The 14,179-nt window shown below is 70.4% G+C and overlaps 3 protein-coding genes across 5 annotated transcripts; 1 reads left to right on the top strand and 2 right to left on the bottom strand.

The window, feature by feature from the left end:
- Positions 1 to 591: 591 nt before the first annotated feature.
- On the bottom strand, positions 592 to 3,307 carry PRRT1 (proline rich transmembrane protein 1; the record flags this gene model as incomplete). Its single annotated transcript, XM_069773879.1, has 4 exons — positions 592 to 1,222; positions 1,349 to 1,582; positions 2,025 to 2,391; positions 2,892 to 3,307. Coding segments are annotated over 4 exons (1,194 nt in total), but the record flags the coding sequence as incomplete, so codon positions are not given.
- A 287-nt stretch (positions 3,308 to 3,594) lies between these two features.
- LOC138682714 (carnitine O-acetyltransferase-like) lies at positions 3,595 to 8,852 on the bottom strand. 3 transcript variants are annotated; one of them, XM_069774043.1, is made up of 14 exons: positions 8,689 to 8,846; positions 8,029 to 8,235; positions 7,567 to 7,670; positions 7,238 to 7,291; positions 6,986 to 7,121; positions 6,349 to 6,523; positions 5,784 to 5,962; positions 5,476 to 5,576; positions 5,274 to 5,399; positions 5,046 to 5,156; positions 4,815 to 4,950; positions 4,535 to 4,597; positions 4,300 to 4,437; positions 3,595 to 3,885 (listed from the first exon to the last, which is right to left on the bottom strand). In XM_069774043.1, exons 1-14 carry the CDS (start codon positions 8,755 to 8,757, stop codon positions 3,643 to 3,645), a joined length of 1,842 nt encoding a protein of 613 aa, XP_069630144.1. In that variant the 5' UTR covers positions 8,758 to 8,846; the 3' UTR covers positions 3,595 to 3,642. The 3 variants fall into 3 exon arrangements, with proteins under 3 accessions (XP_069630144.1, XP_069630145.1, XP_069630146.1); XM_069774044.1 differs by lacking the exon at positions 5,046 to 5,156 and having other exon boundaries at positions 8,689 to 8,852; XM_069774045.1 differs by lacking the exon at positions 6,349 to 6,523 and having other exon boundaries at positions 5,784 to 5,927; positions 8,689 to 8,847.
- Positions 8,756 to 13,386, top strand: PPT2 (palmitoyl-protein thioesterase 2). The gene is made up of 10 exons (XM_069773877.1): positions 8,756 to 8,978; positions 9,245 to 9,359; positions 9,898 to 10,087; positions 10,609 to 10,762; positions 11,021 to 11,116; positions 11,596 to 11,703; positions 11,978 to 12,061; positions 12,774 to 12,858; positions 12,974 to 13,028; positions 13,159 to 13,386. The coding sequence occupies exons 1-10, from the start codon at positions 8,756 to 8,758 to the stop codon at positions 13,300 to 13,302; spliced, it is 1,254 nt and encodes a 417-aa protein (XP_069629978.1). The 3' UTR covers positions 13,303 to 13,386.
- Positions 13,387 to 14,179: the final 793 nt, after the last annotated feature.

Raw genomic sequence — 14,179 nt, 5'->3', positions numbered from 1 at the left:
GGGGTGGGGAGGGGGCTGGGGTGCTGGGGATGCCCCTCTTTGCTAATAAACAGGAGTGTTAATGAGCAGGTAGTTCGTTAGGGACCAGCAGGACCTGTTGTCATGGAGATGCTGGGGGGGTCTGGGATGTCCCCCTGTGTTCATAGACAGGACTGTTAACAAGGGGCACTTCGTTAGGGGTGGTGGGGTCTGTCTGGGATTGGCCCCCCGCTTGATAATAAACAGGAGTGTTAACGATGGGTGCTTCATTAGGGAATGGGGGGGGGTGGGTGGATGTGGCATTGCCCCAGGGATGCAGGACCAGGAGTGCTGTTGTCATGGAGATGCTTCTTTGAGGGGGGGATCTTGGGATGACACACCCCCCCATTAATGCACAGGATTGTTAATGAGAAATGCTTGATTGGGGGGAGGGGGTGGGGGCAGATGGGCATGGCCAGGGGGATGCTGTGGGCCCCCCCTCCAATTAGGAGCCCCTAACAATGGCCCCTCTTCATTAGCACCAGCAGCCCCCCCCCCCCCCGTGTTGCCATGGAGACACCCTTCCTTTCCCCCGGGCAGCGAGCGGGATGGTAAAGCGCTGCCCCTCCCCCATATCAATATAGAGATTTATTGAACCGGCAGCAGCAAAATGTCACAGGGGGTGGGGCCTGGGGGGGGCTTGGCATGCAGATGGGGTGGGGCCCCGCCACAAAGCTTCCTGGGAGGCCCGCCCACCGGGAGCCCTGGGGGCGGGGCCAGAGGCGTGGCTGGGGGTGGGTGGGGTCAGACATTGCCATGGTGATGCTGTACCTGTTGCCAGGGTGTTGCTGTGGGATGCCAGGCGTTGCCATGGCGATGCCGGGAGCGGCTGTTCCCATTACTCCCGGGCGTTGCCATGGTGATGCCACGGATGCCCGGCACTGTTGCCGTGGCAACACTGAGGGTCTGCAGTACCCAAGCTGTAAGGCGTTGCTAGGATCCCCAGCGTTGCCACAGCGATGCCGAGGGTCCCCATTGCCACCGTGGCTGGGGCACAGCGGGTGGGGGGGGTGTTGCGGTGACATCACTAGGGCTCCCAGTCGTTGTCGTGGTGCTGGGCGGCGATGATGATGACGACGGTGAGGATGGTGCAGAGCACGATGGCGGCGATGCCCACGGCCAGGCTGATGAACGAGAAGTTTCGTGCCTCCCGTGAGGCGATCTCGGCCGAGACGATGTCCCCCCGCGCCACTGCTGTGCGCACCTGGGGGGGGGGCGGCGGGGGGGCAGGTCAGCACCACTGTCCCACCACGCTGGCACCCCTATGTGTCCCAGGGGGCACCTGGATGGCCCACAGACCCACCCTCCCCACAGCGCCCCCCCCCGCCACCTGCACAGCTTTGACGATGGCGACGACGCCGGTGGGCCAGAAGCAGCAGAGGGTGGTGAGGACGGCAATGGGCAGGTAGTCGTGGGGCGCCCGGCGCCCCTCCAGCCCCCCTGGGACCCCCCCGGGGACCCCCATGGGGGTCCCCAATGGCCCCCCCAGGGTGCCCCCCACCGGCACCCCCACGGGGCCGGGCAGGGGGCCGGGGCCGGGACCAGGGGGGGCTGCCCCAAAGGCCTGCAGAGAGGAGAGGGGGGTCAGGGGTAGGGCTGCGGCAGGACAAGCCCCCTGCATGACCACGCCCACATATGCACCGCCCTTCCCGCGGGCCACACCCCAGAGGTCCCAGCTCTCTCCCCATAGGAGCCTGGAAGTTCAGCCTGTTGCCCCTCATCAGACCACACTTCCCACCGGAGGCTACGCCCCTTCCCACAAACCCCACCCCCAGAGACCCTTCCCTGCAGGCCCCGCCCCTTATGAAGTTCCACCCCCAGCCCTTGGACCCCACCCCACTGCAAGCCACTCCCCCTCCCTGTAGGCTCTCCCCCCTGCTGGACCCTCGTCCCCAATAACCCCGCCCCCTCGGTCAGCCCCGCCCCTCCCGGCCGGCTCCATCCCCTCCCTGGCACTCTCCTGCCTTCCCCAGCCCCTCCCCTCCCCGCAGGCCCCGCCCACTCACCGGCCCGACGGGGTAGACGGGGACGTAGGCGGTGCAGGGCTGGAGCTGGAGGGTGAAGGGGGGGGGCGCGTAGGGCAGGGGGGGCTGGGGGGGGGGCCCCGTAGGGCTGGGAGGCGGCGGGGGGGGGCCGGGGCAGCGTGGCTGCGTGCGGGGCCACGTGCGGGCCCCCCCCGGCTCCCGGCAGCCCCCGGGGCAGCGTGGCCGCCCCCGCCGCCCCCCCGGCCCCCGGCCCCCCCCCGCGGCAGTGTGGCCGCCCCCGCCGGTCCCCCACGCGGCAGCGTGGCCGCCCCGGCGCCCCCCCCCGGCCCCGGCGGTGCCGGCGGCCCGTAGGGGGGGGGCGATGCGTGGGGGGCCCCCTCCGGCGCTCCTGGGGGGAGAGGGGCGTCAGGGCGGACGGGACCCCCCCGGGACCCCACCCCCACCCCCAGGGACTTGCCCCCATGCCCAAGAGCTCCCTCAAACTCCCAGCGCCCTCCCCCCCCAAATCACCCCCGGTCCCCCCGAGACCCCCAGAAGTCCAGCCCCCCAAATCGAATGCCCCCCACCCCGAAACGCCTCCCCCCCCAGGGCCCCGTTTCTGGGTCACCGTCGTCCCCCCCGGCGCTATTTATACCGCGACGGGGGGGGGGGGGGTGTCTGCCCCGGACGCCTGGGTCCCCCGGGGCATGTGCACACGCGTGTGCAACACCCCCCACCCCCCCCGGGACACGCGTGTGATGGTCGCACACGCAGCATCCCCCCGCCCGCACAGCGCGGCCTCCTCGAACACGGACACGCATGACGCGACCCCCCCCCCGGGACCCTCCTGCCCCCACGCCCCCCCCCAGCCCCCCCATCATTCCCCCCCGCCCCCATCCCGCTCCGCACCGGGTTTCTCGGCCGCCATGGCCGGGCCGCACCGGGACCGGGATCGGGACCGGGACCGGGACCCCCAGCCGGGCCGGCGCAAAGCCCGGGCCGGATCGGAACGCGGATCCGGATCGGAACCGGCGCCCGGCCTGGATCCCCCGGGCCGGATCGGCGCCCCCCCCCTCCTCTCCCGTTCCGGCACAAATCCCGGGCTGGAGCCGAGCGGGCCGGACCGGGACCGGGACCGGGACCGGGACCGCCCCGGAACCCGGCCTGGATCGGGCCGGAGCGGAGCGGGACCGGCACCGCCGCCCGGACTGGATCCCTCGGACCGGATCGGGGCCGGTGCAAATACCGGGCTGGATCCGGCCGGACCAGGACCGGGACCCCCCCCAAGAACCCGGAGTGGATCCACCGGACCGGAGCCCCCGACACCAGCAAGGCCACGAGAGACTTTATTGACGTTTGCAGTGACCCAGAACAGCTGGGTTTGGCCCAAAATAGTCACCTTGGCACAATGGGGCCAGTCCCGAGGGGGCCTAGGGAGTGGTGGGGGTCCAGGGGCGCTGGGGGGACCCCAGGAGTGTTGGGGGATTGCAGGGGCGACCCTGGGGAGGTGGGGGGGGAGGTCCCCCAGATTTGGGGGGGGTGGGGGTAAGGTCAGGGGTCACTGGGGATCACCCAGAGGCCGGTGTCACTCAAGGGGGTGCCGCGAGGGGGGGCTTGGAGATGTCAGGGGGGGCTGTGGCAGAGGGGGGGCTTGGAGATGTCAGGGGGGGCCGTGGCGGCGCAGCAGCCTCCCGAGGCTGTCGAGGGCTCCCTGCAGCGCAGCCCCCAGGCGGGCAGCCTCAGTCTGGTGGCAGCAGGCGAAGGCGGTGACGGCCACACGCAGACCCCCGGGTGGGGCGGGGGGGTCATGGGGGTCTGGGGGGGCCACGTGGCCCACCCCCACCCCATAGCCGTCGGGCACCAGCGGCCCCCGCAGCAGCCAGCAGCCCTCGCGGGAGCGCACCTGGCGGGGGGGAATGGTGCTGCACCCCAGGACCCGCCAGCACACCCCAAAACACCCCGAACCGCCCCAAGACCCCCCCAAACGGTGCCTGGGTTGGCCCCAGCCCCCCACCCTGTGTGTGTGTGTGTCCCCAAAAGTACACGGCCCTGAAAACACACCCTGGATGCACCCAAATTGCCCCACATACCCCCCTGGTTTCTGCCCCCTACCTAAAAATGGCCCCACCCCCCCAAATGCACCTGATCTCCCCCCTGTGCACCCCAAAGGGCTCCAGAGAGACCCCCAACCCCCGGTGAGACACCCCCAAATGTCCTGGGCCCCCCAGCCCCATCCCGCAGCCCCGGGGGGTCCCTGGGGGGGGGGGAGGTCCCTGGGTGGGTTTTGGCAGGGGAGGAGGGGGGTGCAGGGCAGTACCTGCACAGTGCAGAGGCGGAAGTGGGTGGCGAGGGCGTAGGCCGGGTCCATGAAGATTTCGGGGAGCGGCTCCCCTGCCGCGATGGCCGCCTGCCGCAGTCCCTGCAGGTGCCGCTCGGCGCCCTGCCCTGCCAGCACCTGCGCCGGGCACCGGGGTCCTCACACATCCGCCCCGTAGCCCCGCCCCCCCGGATGCCGCAGTCCCCACCCGCCCCCCGACGCGGGGCGCCCTCACCTCCTGCGTGCGCCGGCTCTGCGCCTCCACGGCCTCGCGCAGCAGCGCCAGCTGCAGCTCTGGCTGTGGAACAGGAAGTCCCGCCCCGACTTCACAGCCGGGGCAGGAAGTCCCACCCCCACTTCACACCCAGGGAAGGAAGTCCCGCCCCAACTTCACACCCAGGGCAGGAAGTCCCACCCCGACTTCACACCCGGGGCAGGAAGTCCCGCCCCCACTTCACACCCGGGGCAGGAAGTCCCGCCCCCACTTCACACCCAGGGCAGGAAGTCCTGCCTACCTCCGCATGGGGGTCGTCAAGGGCACGGGCCAGGGCCAGGCAGGGGGGCCCGGGGGGGCGCAGCAGGTCTGTGCAGCCGGGCAGGACGTGGCGCAGGGAGGTCGGCTCGCAGGAGGCGCAGAGGGAGCCATGGGCCCTGGGTGGGGGCAGGCCTGGGTCACACGGACGCTGGGATCATCCCCCCAGACACCAGGGTGTGTCCCCCCGGATGCCGAGGCCCTCTCCCCGTACCTGTAGAAGGCCACCTGCAGGGCCACCTGGACAATGGCCTCTGGCCGCAGTGCCCCGCCCACCCCAAAGCCCTCATGGGAGAAGCAGTGAACGTCCACGTCTGCTGCCAGGCTGGGGATGGGGGTGGACAGGGGGTGAGGGGCGATGCCCGGCCACTCCCTGACCATCCCCCCACACCCCCAAACCCCCTGACCCCCCCGTGACCCCTGACCCCTCCCATGACGCCACCTGTCCAGGTGCCGCTTCGCCCGCTCCACCTCGGGGGCGGTTTCGGGGCCGAGGCTGAAGCGGAGCCGCTGGGGCGGGGGGAGGGGCAGTGATGTCATCGAGGTAGGGCTGGGCTCTGGGCGGCGGCTGGAAGGCAAGGGCCAATGAGGGCAGGGAAGTCCCTCCTGGTCCCGCCCTGCCAAGCCCCGCCCCTCTCACTCACCAGCAGTCGAGGGCATGGTCGACCATCTCCGCAACGACGGCGCCGTCAATCACGGCCGGGTCATAGACGACCCCGCAGGTCCCGTCCTCCCCCACGATGAACTGGGGGGGCGGAGGGGGTGTCAGGGTGCAGGAAGTCCCGCCCCTGACTGCCCGGCACCGCCCCCTCGCAGACACACCTTCCGGGGCAGAACAGGAAGCCCTGCCCCCCACCCTGGAATAAAGGAAGCCCCGCCCTCCACGGGGGCACGTGACCCACAAACAGGAAGTCCCACCTCCCAGGGACCCAACTGCAGAAGCCCCGCCCACCTGGAGGGTCTTGTCGAACCAGCGGTTGCCACTGTTGGCGCAGGCCCCGCCCCCGTGCAGCACCTGCGCGGCCCCGCCCCCCGGGCCCCGCCCCCCGACGGCCGCCAGCACAGGCGCATCCAGGCTGAGCGCGAAGAGGCTGCGCTGGATCCGGCCAATCGAGGCACGGTTCAGTCGGTCTGCGGGGGTGGAGCTTCAGTCGGTGCCACCCCATCTGCCCTGGGAAGCCCCTCCCTCAAGAACCCCCCAAACAAGAAGCCCCGCCCCCAGGACCTCCCCAGAGGGGCAATCCCACCCCCTGGGGCCCAAACCCAGGAAGCCCCACCCCAGGACAGGAAGCCCCACCCCCAGACCATCAGCCTACACATGGCAGCTGATGTCCCCTCCCCCAGGACTGCCCAAACCAGGAAGTCCCGCCCCCAGGACCTCCCCAGAGGGGAACTCCCACCCCCTGGGGCCCTAAACCAGGAAGTCCCACCCTCTGTTAGCACCTGAAGAGGAAGTCCCACCCCCCAAAGACACCCCAAAACAGGAAGCCCCACCCCTCCAGGCCCCGCCAACTCACCCCGCATCAGCAGGCGGTAGACCCGCCCCCACGCATGCCGGTGCTGCCCTGTCAGCAGCCCCAGGGGCGGGGCCCCGCCCCGCCCCGTCCGCGCCCGCAGCCCCCCCAGGGCCGCTGCCAGTGGCGCCGGTGGCAGGGGGGTCCCTGCCTCCCCACATGCTTCCACCTGGAAGAACTGGGGGGCAAGGGGACACACACCCCAAAACGGCCCCGTTGGCACCGCACGGCGCCACCCCCAGTGGCCTCAAAACCGCCACCCGTGTCCCCCAGGACCCTCCCAGACCCCCCGTGCCCCCAGGTTCCCCCAGGTCCCTCCTCCATCCCTCCTATCTCCCCCTTCCTAGACCCCCAGGACCCCCCATGTCCCCCCCAGGACCCCTCTATCCCCTCCAGGCTCCCCATGCCCCCCCACTTCCCCACCAGGACCCTCCTGAACCCCCCCAAGCCCCTCAGGAAACCCCCATGTCCCCCCCGTGTCCCCCCCAGGACCCCCCGACCCCTCCCAGGAATGCCATATCCTCCCCAGGACCCCCCATTTCCCTGCCAGGACCCACCTGGATGCCCCCAGACCCCTCAGGACCCCCCCTGGGTGTCCTCCCCCTGAGACCCCCCACCCTGCCCTGCCCCCCCCCGGTACCTGGCAGTTGCGGATGACAGTGATGAAGGGGGGGGGCTGGGCACCGGGGGGCAGCCGCAGCACCTCGTCCCGCTGGGGGCCCGGCACCCGGCACCCCCCGAACGCTGCCTGCACCCACGGCTCAGGGGGGTCACACCTGGGCCGCCAGGACACCCGGCGTCACCCACGGCACCTCACAGGGACCCCTGGCACCCCATGCCCCCCCCCATGACCCCCAGCCCCCCGTGGGACCCCCCCGGCCCCAGCACCCACCGCTCCAGCTGCGCCCGGTAGTCAAGGATGCCTGCGATGAGCCGAGCCGCAAACCTGGGGAACCAGTGACACCAGTGATGCCAGTGTCCCCCAGTGCCCCCCCAGTGCGTCCCAGTGCCCTCCAGTCCCCTCTCAGTCCCTCTCAGTGCCCTCCAGTGTCCCGCAGTGCCCCCTCTGTGCCTCCCAGTCTCCTCCAGTCCCTCCCAGTGCCCCCCAGTCCCTCCCAGTGCCCCCTAGTCCCCTCCAATCCCTCCCAGTGCCCTCCAGTCCCCTACCAGTCCCCTCCAGTCCCTCCCAGTGACCCCCAGTCCCCTCCAGTCCCCACTCACCACAGCTGCCCTCTCCAGTCCTCCCAGTCCTGCCGGGGCAGCACCAGTCCAGCACTGGTGTGCACAGGCAGCGGCAGCCGCTCGCTGGAGCCCCACGGCCATTCCTGCGCCCAACACCCGGACACCTGGGTCCCCTGGACACCTGGGTCCGTCCCCCCCCCCAAAATCCTGGCTGCCCCCTGACACTTGGGTCCCCCATCCTTCCCCGGATGCCTGGGTCCCCCTGAACTCCCAGGGCTTCCCAAAACTCCTGGGTCCCCCCTCCCTGCCCAGACACCTGGGTCCCCTCACTCCCCTGAGTCCTCCCTGAACTCCTGGGTCCCCTCGAAGCCCCCCCCATCCCACCCGGGTCCCCCCAACCGCCTGCGTCCCCCCAAAGCCCCCCTGTCACCCCCGGTCCCCTCACCCCCCTGAGTCCCCCTTGAACTCCCGGGTCCCCCCGAAGCCCCCCCCGGGGCTCACCGGCAGGCGGGGGGGGACGGGGGGCTGCCGGCGCAGCCGCTCCTGCAGGCGGGGCCCGGCCCCCCCGGGCGCCCCGAACTCCCGGACCAGGCGGCGGGTCCGGTCCCGCTCCCCCGGGGCCACCAGTGCCTCCAGTGCCCCCAGCAGCCGCCCCAGCGTCGCCCCCAGCGCCGGCAGCGGGGGACGCCCGCCCCTCCCGGGCATCTCCTGCGGGGGGGAACCCCGGGACCCCCTGAGCAACGGGGACCCCCCGCGGGGAATACCCCCCCCCAGTGCAATGGGACCCCGAGTGATGCGGATCCCCCCAAGACACACACACACACCCCCCGGTGCAGTGGGGACCCCCCAGGACCCCCGCGTGCAGCGGGACCCCCCCAGGACGCCCCCGGCCGCCTCGTGCCACGGGGACCCCGTCGGGCGGTGAGGACCCCCCCGGTGCAACGGGACCCCGGGTGATATGGATGCCCCCAAGACACTCCCCCGCGTGCAGTGGGACCCCCATGTGATGGGGACGGGACCCCCCCCCAGGACGCCCCCCCCCTTGCAATGGGAACCCTCCTGCCACGTGCAACGAGCCCCCCCACGCCCCGCCCCCCGCAGCACGCGGACGTGCCGCCCCGCACGAGCGCTTCCCCCCGCAACGGGCGCGCGTGGACTCACCGGGGGGGCGGCGGGGGGGTGCGCGGGGGGTGCGCGGCGGCGACCCCAGACCCACGGCGACCGGCCCATGGCCCAGACTCGCGGGTCCCTCCCGGGCGCCTGGGTCCGCCCGGGTCCCGCCCCGCCCACGCCCACCCCCACACCCCCCCCCCGCGGGGACCCAGGCGTCCGGGCACCCCCGCGACCACCCACGGCGCTCAGGGCACCGGCTGGGCTCCACCCCCTCCAGACAACCCACGGTCACGGGGGGGGAGACACCTGGGGTCCCCCCGGGAGGGCCCCACCCGGGGGTAATGAAGCCTCATTAACAGCAGCTGCCGCTAATGAGGGTCCCGTCCCGGACACCCGGGTCCCCTGCGGGCTGCCCCCCCCCCCCCCGCCATAGCACCCCCCACCCGGGGGGGACCCGGGCGTGCTAGAGGGGGACCCAGGCGTGCGGGGGGACACCCTGGTATTCGTGGGGGAGACCCAGGTGCCCGGGAATGACACCCAGCGCGGGGGGGTGCCCCCCCACTTTCCCTCTTGACAAGCTCTCAGCCGCTCCGTGTTTGCTCAGCACACATTGGCCGCAGGTGGGGGTGGGGCCCGGACGCGTGGGTCCCCGCGGGGGGGGTGGAGTGGGGGGGGCAGGGTCGGGCAGCCCGGACGCCTGGGTTCTCGGCGGCAGCGAGGTGCGTGGGGTCCCCCGGGACACGCGTGACCCCGCGGTTCCCCCCTGGGGAAGCCCCGGACGCCGGGGCGCCCCGGAGCGTGACGAGGCGGTGGGGGCCCGGCCGCCGGGGTTCCGCCCCCACCCCGTGGGAGCCGTGGGGCCCGGCCGCCGGGGTCCCGCCGTGGGACCTGCGGCCGTGGGGCCCGGAGGCCGGGGTCGTCGTCCCCGCTCCGTGGGAGTGGGGGGGCCCGAGCGCCGGGGTGCCCCCAGTGACCCCATGGCTTGACCCAGGGGCCCCCCCCCCGCGGTGGGATGGGGGTGGGGTTCAGGGGGGGTTCGGGACTCCTGGGTGCCCGGTGGGTAGGAGGGGGGGCTGTTAAGGCCGCGCGCGCCGGAACTGACGTGCGGGAGGGGGAGGGGAGCCGGGAGGTAAACAGGGAGAGGGGCAGGGGGCTGGGGGGGGAGGGGCAGCGCCCCGGTACGCCTGGGACCCCCGGGGGGTGCGGGTCCGCTGGGTCCCCGTCTGACCCCCTGCCCCCCCCCCCCCCCCCCTCCAGATGCCCCCTGCGTGGCGCGGCGTGGGGCGCGGGGGGGGGGGCCGTGGCCCTGGCCTTGGCCTTCCTCCCCCCCCTCCTCCTCTTCCTCCTGCTGGTGGTCCCGGGGGGCTCCTACCGCCCCGTCGTCATCGTCCACGGCCTCTTCGACAGCCCCAGCGACTTCCGACACCTCCGCGCCTTCATCAACGAGGTCAGGCGGGCGGGGGGGGTCCCCTGCACCCCCCCGGGTGCCTGGGTCCGTCACCCCGCCCCCCCCCCCCCGACACCGGGGTCCCCTGCGTGATCCCACCCGGGCACCGGGGTCCCTCCCCCCTTCATCCCACCCGGATGCCGGGGTCCCCGTGTCTCCCCCCCCCCCCCGGCAAAACCCCACGTGAACGCTTGGGTCTCCCCCTTCGCCCTGCCCGAACGCCCGGTTCCCCTCCTGCACCCCCCCGGGCACCCCCGTCCTCCCACCTGGGTGCCCCCCGTGACCCCATCCAGACACCTGACCCTGCCCGGATGCTGGCCCCCCCCCAACCCCCTGGGATGCCAGGGTCCCCCTGTATGAGCCCCCCTAGATGCCTGGGTCCCCCCCAGACACCTGGGTCCCCCCACATCACTGTCTGGGACGCTTGTGTCCCCCACAGACACCTGTGTCCCTCGCCCAGATGCCTGTCCCCCCCTCGACTCCCCCCTTTGACACCCACACCCCTGTCGTCGTCCCCCCAGAGCCACCCAGGGACGGAGGTGACGGTCCTGGACCTCTTTGACCGGGGGGCATCGCTGCGGCCGCTGTGGGTGCAGGTCGAGGGGTTCCGCCGCGCCCTCGCCCCCATCATGGCCAACGCCGCTGACGGTGTCCACCTGCTGGGCTACAGCCAGGGTACGCAGGGGGGTGCCCGGCTCTGTGGGGGGGGGTCTCCCAGGTACCTGGGTCTGGGGGGCGGGTGTGGGTTGGAGGGGGTGCTCCCCAGACATGGGGGTCCATGGGTGGGGGTGATGCCCCAGACACCTGGGTCCCCGGGTGGGGGGGGCCTGTGGATGCCTGGGTCCCTGGATGGGGGTGATGCCCTAGACGCTGGGGTCCATGGGTGGGGGTCCCCTGGACACCGGGGTCCCCCCACTGACCCCCCACCCGCAGGGGGTCTCATCTGCCGGGCGCTGCTGGCCACGATGCCCGACCACAACGTCCACAGCTTCATCTCGCTGGCGGCCCCCCAGATGGGGCAGTATGGGGGTGAGGGGCTGGGGGTTTTGGGAGGTTTGGGGGGGTCCTTGGGTGGGGTTTTGGGGGTCTCGAGGGGGATTGGGGTGCCTTTGTGAGCGTTGGGGAGGCTTCAGGTGTCCCTGGGGGGGGGGTTGGCTTTTACAGAGGTTTTGGGGGAGTTGGAGAGGTTTTGGGGGTCCAAGGTAGGTTTGGGGGTCCCTGACTGGGTTATGGGGACATTGGGGGAGCTTTGGAGGGTCCTTGGGGGTGGTTGGGGAGCTTGGGGAGGTTTTGGGGGGTCCCTGGGGGGGTTATGGGGAGGTTTGGGGAGGTCCCTCGGGAGGTTGGGGGGTGTTAGGGTGTCCTTGAGTGGTTTCGGGGTGTCTGTGGGTGGGTTTGGGGTGTTTGGGGGGGTCCCTGAGTGTTTTGGGGGTGCCCCTGGGTGGGTTTGGGGGGTGTCAGGGGGGTCTCTGACTGGTTTTGGGGTGTTCCTGGCTGTTGGGGTGCAGACACTGACTACCTGAAGTGGCTCTTCCCCCGGCACATGAAGTCCAACCTCTACCGGCTCTGCTACACCCCCCTGGGCCAGGGGGTCTCCATCTGCAACTACTGGAATGGTCTGGGATGCCCCAACCTCCCCCAGGGGACCCCCAAACCTCCCCCTGAGACCCCAAACCTCCCTCTGGGACCCCCAAATCCCCCTGGCACCCCAACCCCAAAATATTCCTGGGCACCCCAAAACCTGCCATGGGGGGACCCCACCCCCCTAAGACCCCCAAACCACCCCCAGGGGGACAAATCCCCCTGCAGACCCCGGGGAGGGGGTGGCACTGGGGGGGTGACATGGGGGCTGACCTCCCCCTGCCCCGTGGATGCGGGGCCCCCCCCCAGACCCCCACCACCGTGAGCTCTACCTAAACAGCAGCGACTTCCTCGCCCTCCTCAACGACGAGCGGCTGCACCCCAACGCCTCCGGTGAGCCCCTATAGAGGCCCCTACAGACACTCCTGTAGCCTCAGGGGGACCCCTGTATTGGGACCCATGCGGACCCCTGTGGTGACCCCTCTAGCCTCATGCGGGATCCTTATAGTCGCTCCTACAGCCCCACGGAGGCCCCTGCATGGAGATCTCTATAGGAACTCCTATAGATAATAGGAGCTCCCATGGAGACTTATCACATTCTTATGGGCACATTTGTGGTTCTCTGTAGATAGCTATATAGGATCATATAGATGTGCCCATACATAATTATATAGTTCCTTATAGACACTCCTACAGGGCCACGTAGATACTTCTATACATGTTTTCATAGATGCTGCGATAGCCCGTGTGAATACGCCATAGGTACCCTTATGGACATGCTTATAGTCTGTGAAGGTGCTCCTGTAGATACCCTTATAGATATTCATGTAACTCCATGTAGGTACCCCTATAGACGACTCTACAGCCACCAGTACACCTTTTCTGTGCAGATACTTGGGCGGTGCAATGCAGGTGCACCTATAGCCAACCCTATAGCTCCCTATAGGTACCCACCTAGCTCCTATCGACGTCCCATAGGGCTGCCACCCTCTGGTTCCCCCCAGGGCCGGCAGTGGGGCCCTATGGCACCTCCAGACCACGCCCCCCACCCCCAGATGCACTATAGGGTGCCGGCAGCCCCTCCTTAACCCCTTGTTAACTCCAGACTGGAAGCGGAACCTGCTGCGGATCCAGAGCCTGGTGCTGATTGGGGGTCCTGACGACGGCGTCATCACACCCTGGCAGTCCAGGTGGGCCGGGACCTTCCCCCCTCCCCCCCCAGGTTGGGTCAGTGGGACCCAGATGCCTGGGTTACCCCCGGACACCTGGGTCCCCCCATTGACCCCCATCTCCCCCCCCCCAAAGCCTTTTTGGTTTCTATGATGCCAATGAGACGGTGCAAGAGATGCGCGCCCAGGCGGTGAGTGAGGGGACACCCCACTTGGGGGGGGCGGGGGTGGACACTGGGGTTCCCTGCCTTGGGGTGGTTGGGGGGCGGCCTGGACGCACGGGGCCCCTGTGACCCTCACATCCCACGTCTCCCCCCCCAGGTTTACCTGCAGGACACATTTGGGCTGAAGACACTGGAGGCACGGGGGGACCTGGGGGGCTGCACCGTGCCGGGTGTGGGGCATACGGCCTGGCACTCCAACCGCTCGGTCTACGAGCACTGCATCCGCCCCTGGCTCACGTAGCTGGGGGGGCCGGGGGGGCTGTGGGGCTGGATAGGGGGCTGGGATGGAGCTGGAAGGTCCTATGGGGGGCTGTGGAGCTCTGGAGGGGTCAGGGTGGGCTTATGGGGCTGTATGGGGGGCTATGGTGCTCTAGGGGTTAGGGGTGGGGTTATGGGGCCGTATAGGGGGGCTATGGGGCTCTGTAGGGGTCAGGGGTGGGGTTGTGAGGCTGTATAGGGGGGTTTAGGGCTGTACAGGGTCTCAGTGTGGGTTATGGGGGTATATAGGGGGGCTGTGGGTCTGCATAGGGGTCAGGTTAGGGCTACAGCAGCACGTAGAGGGATTGTAGGGTTGGGTGTGGGTCTGGGGTGGGGCCCTGGGGGAGGCATGGGGCTATAAGGTCCTATAGGGGGGTCTGTGGGGCTCTATAAGGGGCTGGGATGAGGTTACGGGGGTCTATGGGGCTCTGTAGAGGTCTGGGGTGGGATTAAGGAGCCATAAAGAGGGGGCTGCATAGGGACTCTATTGGGGTGTGTGAGGGGCCCCAGGTCCATATAGGGAGGGCTATAGGACCCCATAGGGGGCCTATAGGGCAGTAGTAGGCTCTGGTGTGGGGCTCTGGGGCTCTATAGGGATCCGGGGGGGGGGCCGAGCTCACACATGGGGCCTATGGGGGGGCTCTGGGTCAGTATTAGGGCTGGGGGGGGCTCTGGGACCCTATAGGGGGCTGGGAGGGGGCCTTGCTGTGGGGTCCCCCCCATTAACCCTTCTCTGCCTGGGTTCCCCCACCCAGACTCAGGGACTTGGGGCAGGCACCCCTGCCCTATGGTGCAGTGGGGGGGGGGGATACACGGGGGGGGCCCCCCCCCAGACTGGCCCAAGGGGGCCCTGGCGTTTC

The sequence above is a fragment of the Haliaeetus albicilla genome, chromosome 29, assembly GCF_947461875.1.
Source record: "Haliaeetus albicilla chromosome 29, bHalAlb1.1, whole genome shotgun sequence".
Classification (NCBI taxonomy): Eukaryota; Metazoa; Chordata; class Aves; order Accipitriformes; family Accipitridae; genus Haliaeetus; species Haliaeetus albicilla.
The sequence above is the reverse complement of the archived record's forward strand: the minus strand, read 5'-3'. Positions and strand labels throughout refer to the sequence as shown.

What these genes read in the sequence shown, in the direction of transcription:
- PPT2 (XM_069773877.1), top strand. Translation starts at nt 8,756, where the DNA reads ATGGCCCAGACTCGCGGGTCCCTCCCGGGCGCCTGGGTCCGCCCGGGT. An exon ending in CCAGATGGGGCAGTATGGGG is followed by an intron (nt 11,117 to 11,595) that starts GTGAGGGGCTGG and finishes GTTGGGGTGCAG; the next exon opens with ACACTGACTACCTGAAGTGG. An exon ending in CATCTGCAACTACTGGAATG is followed by an intron (nt 11,704 to 11,977) that starts GTCTGGGATGCC and finishes GCCCCCCCCCAG; the next exon opens with ACCCCCACCACCGTGAGCTC.
- LOC138682714 (XM_069774043.1), bottom strand. Translation starts at nt 8,757, where the DNA reads ATGGGCCGGTCGCCGTGGGTCTGGGGTCGCCGCCGCGCACCCCCCGCG. An exon ending in GACCATGCCCTCGACTGCTG is followed by an intron (nt 5,400 to 5,475) that starts GTGAGTGAGAGG and finishes CTTGCCTTCCAG; the next exon opens with CCGCCGCCCAGAGCCCAGCC. An exon ending in GCGAAGCGGCACCTGGACAG is followed by an intron (nt 5,157 to 5,273) that starts GTGGCGTCATGG and finishes CCCCATCCCCAG; the next exon opens with CCTGGCAGCAGACGTGGACG.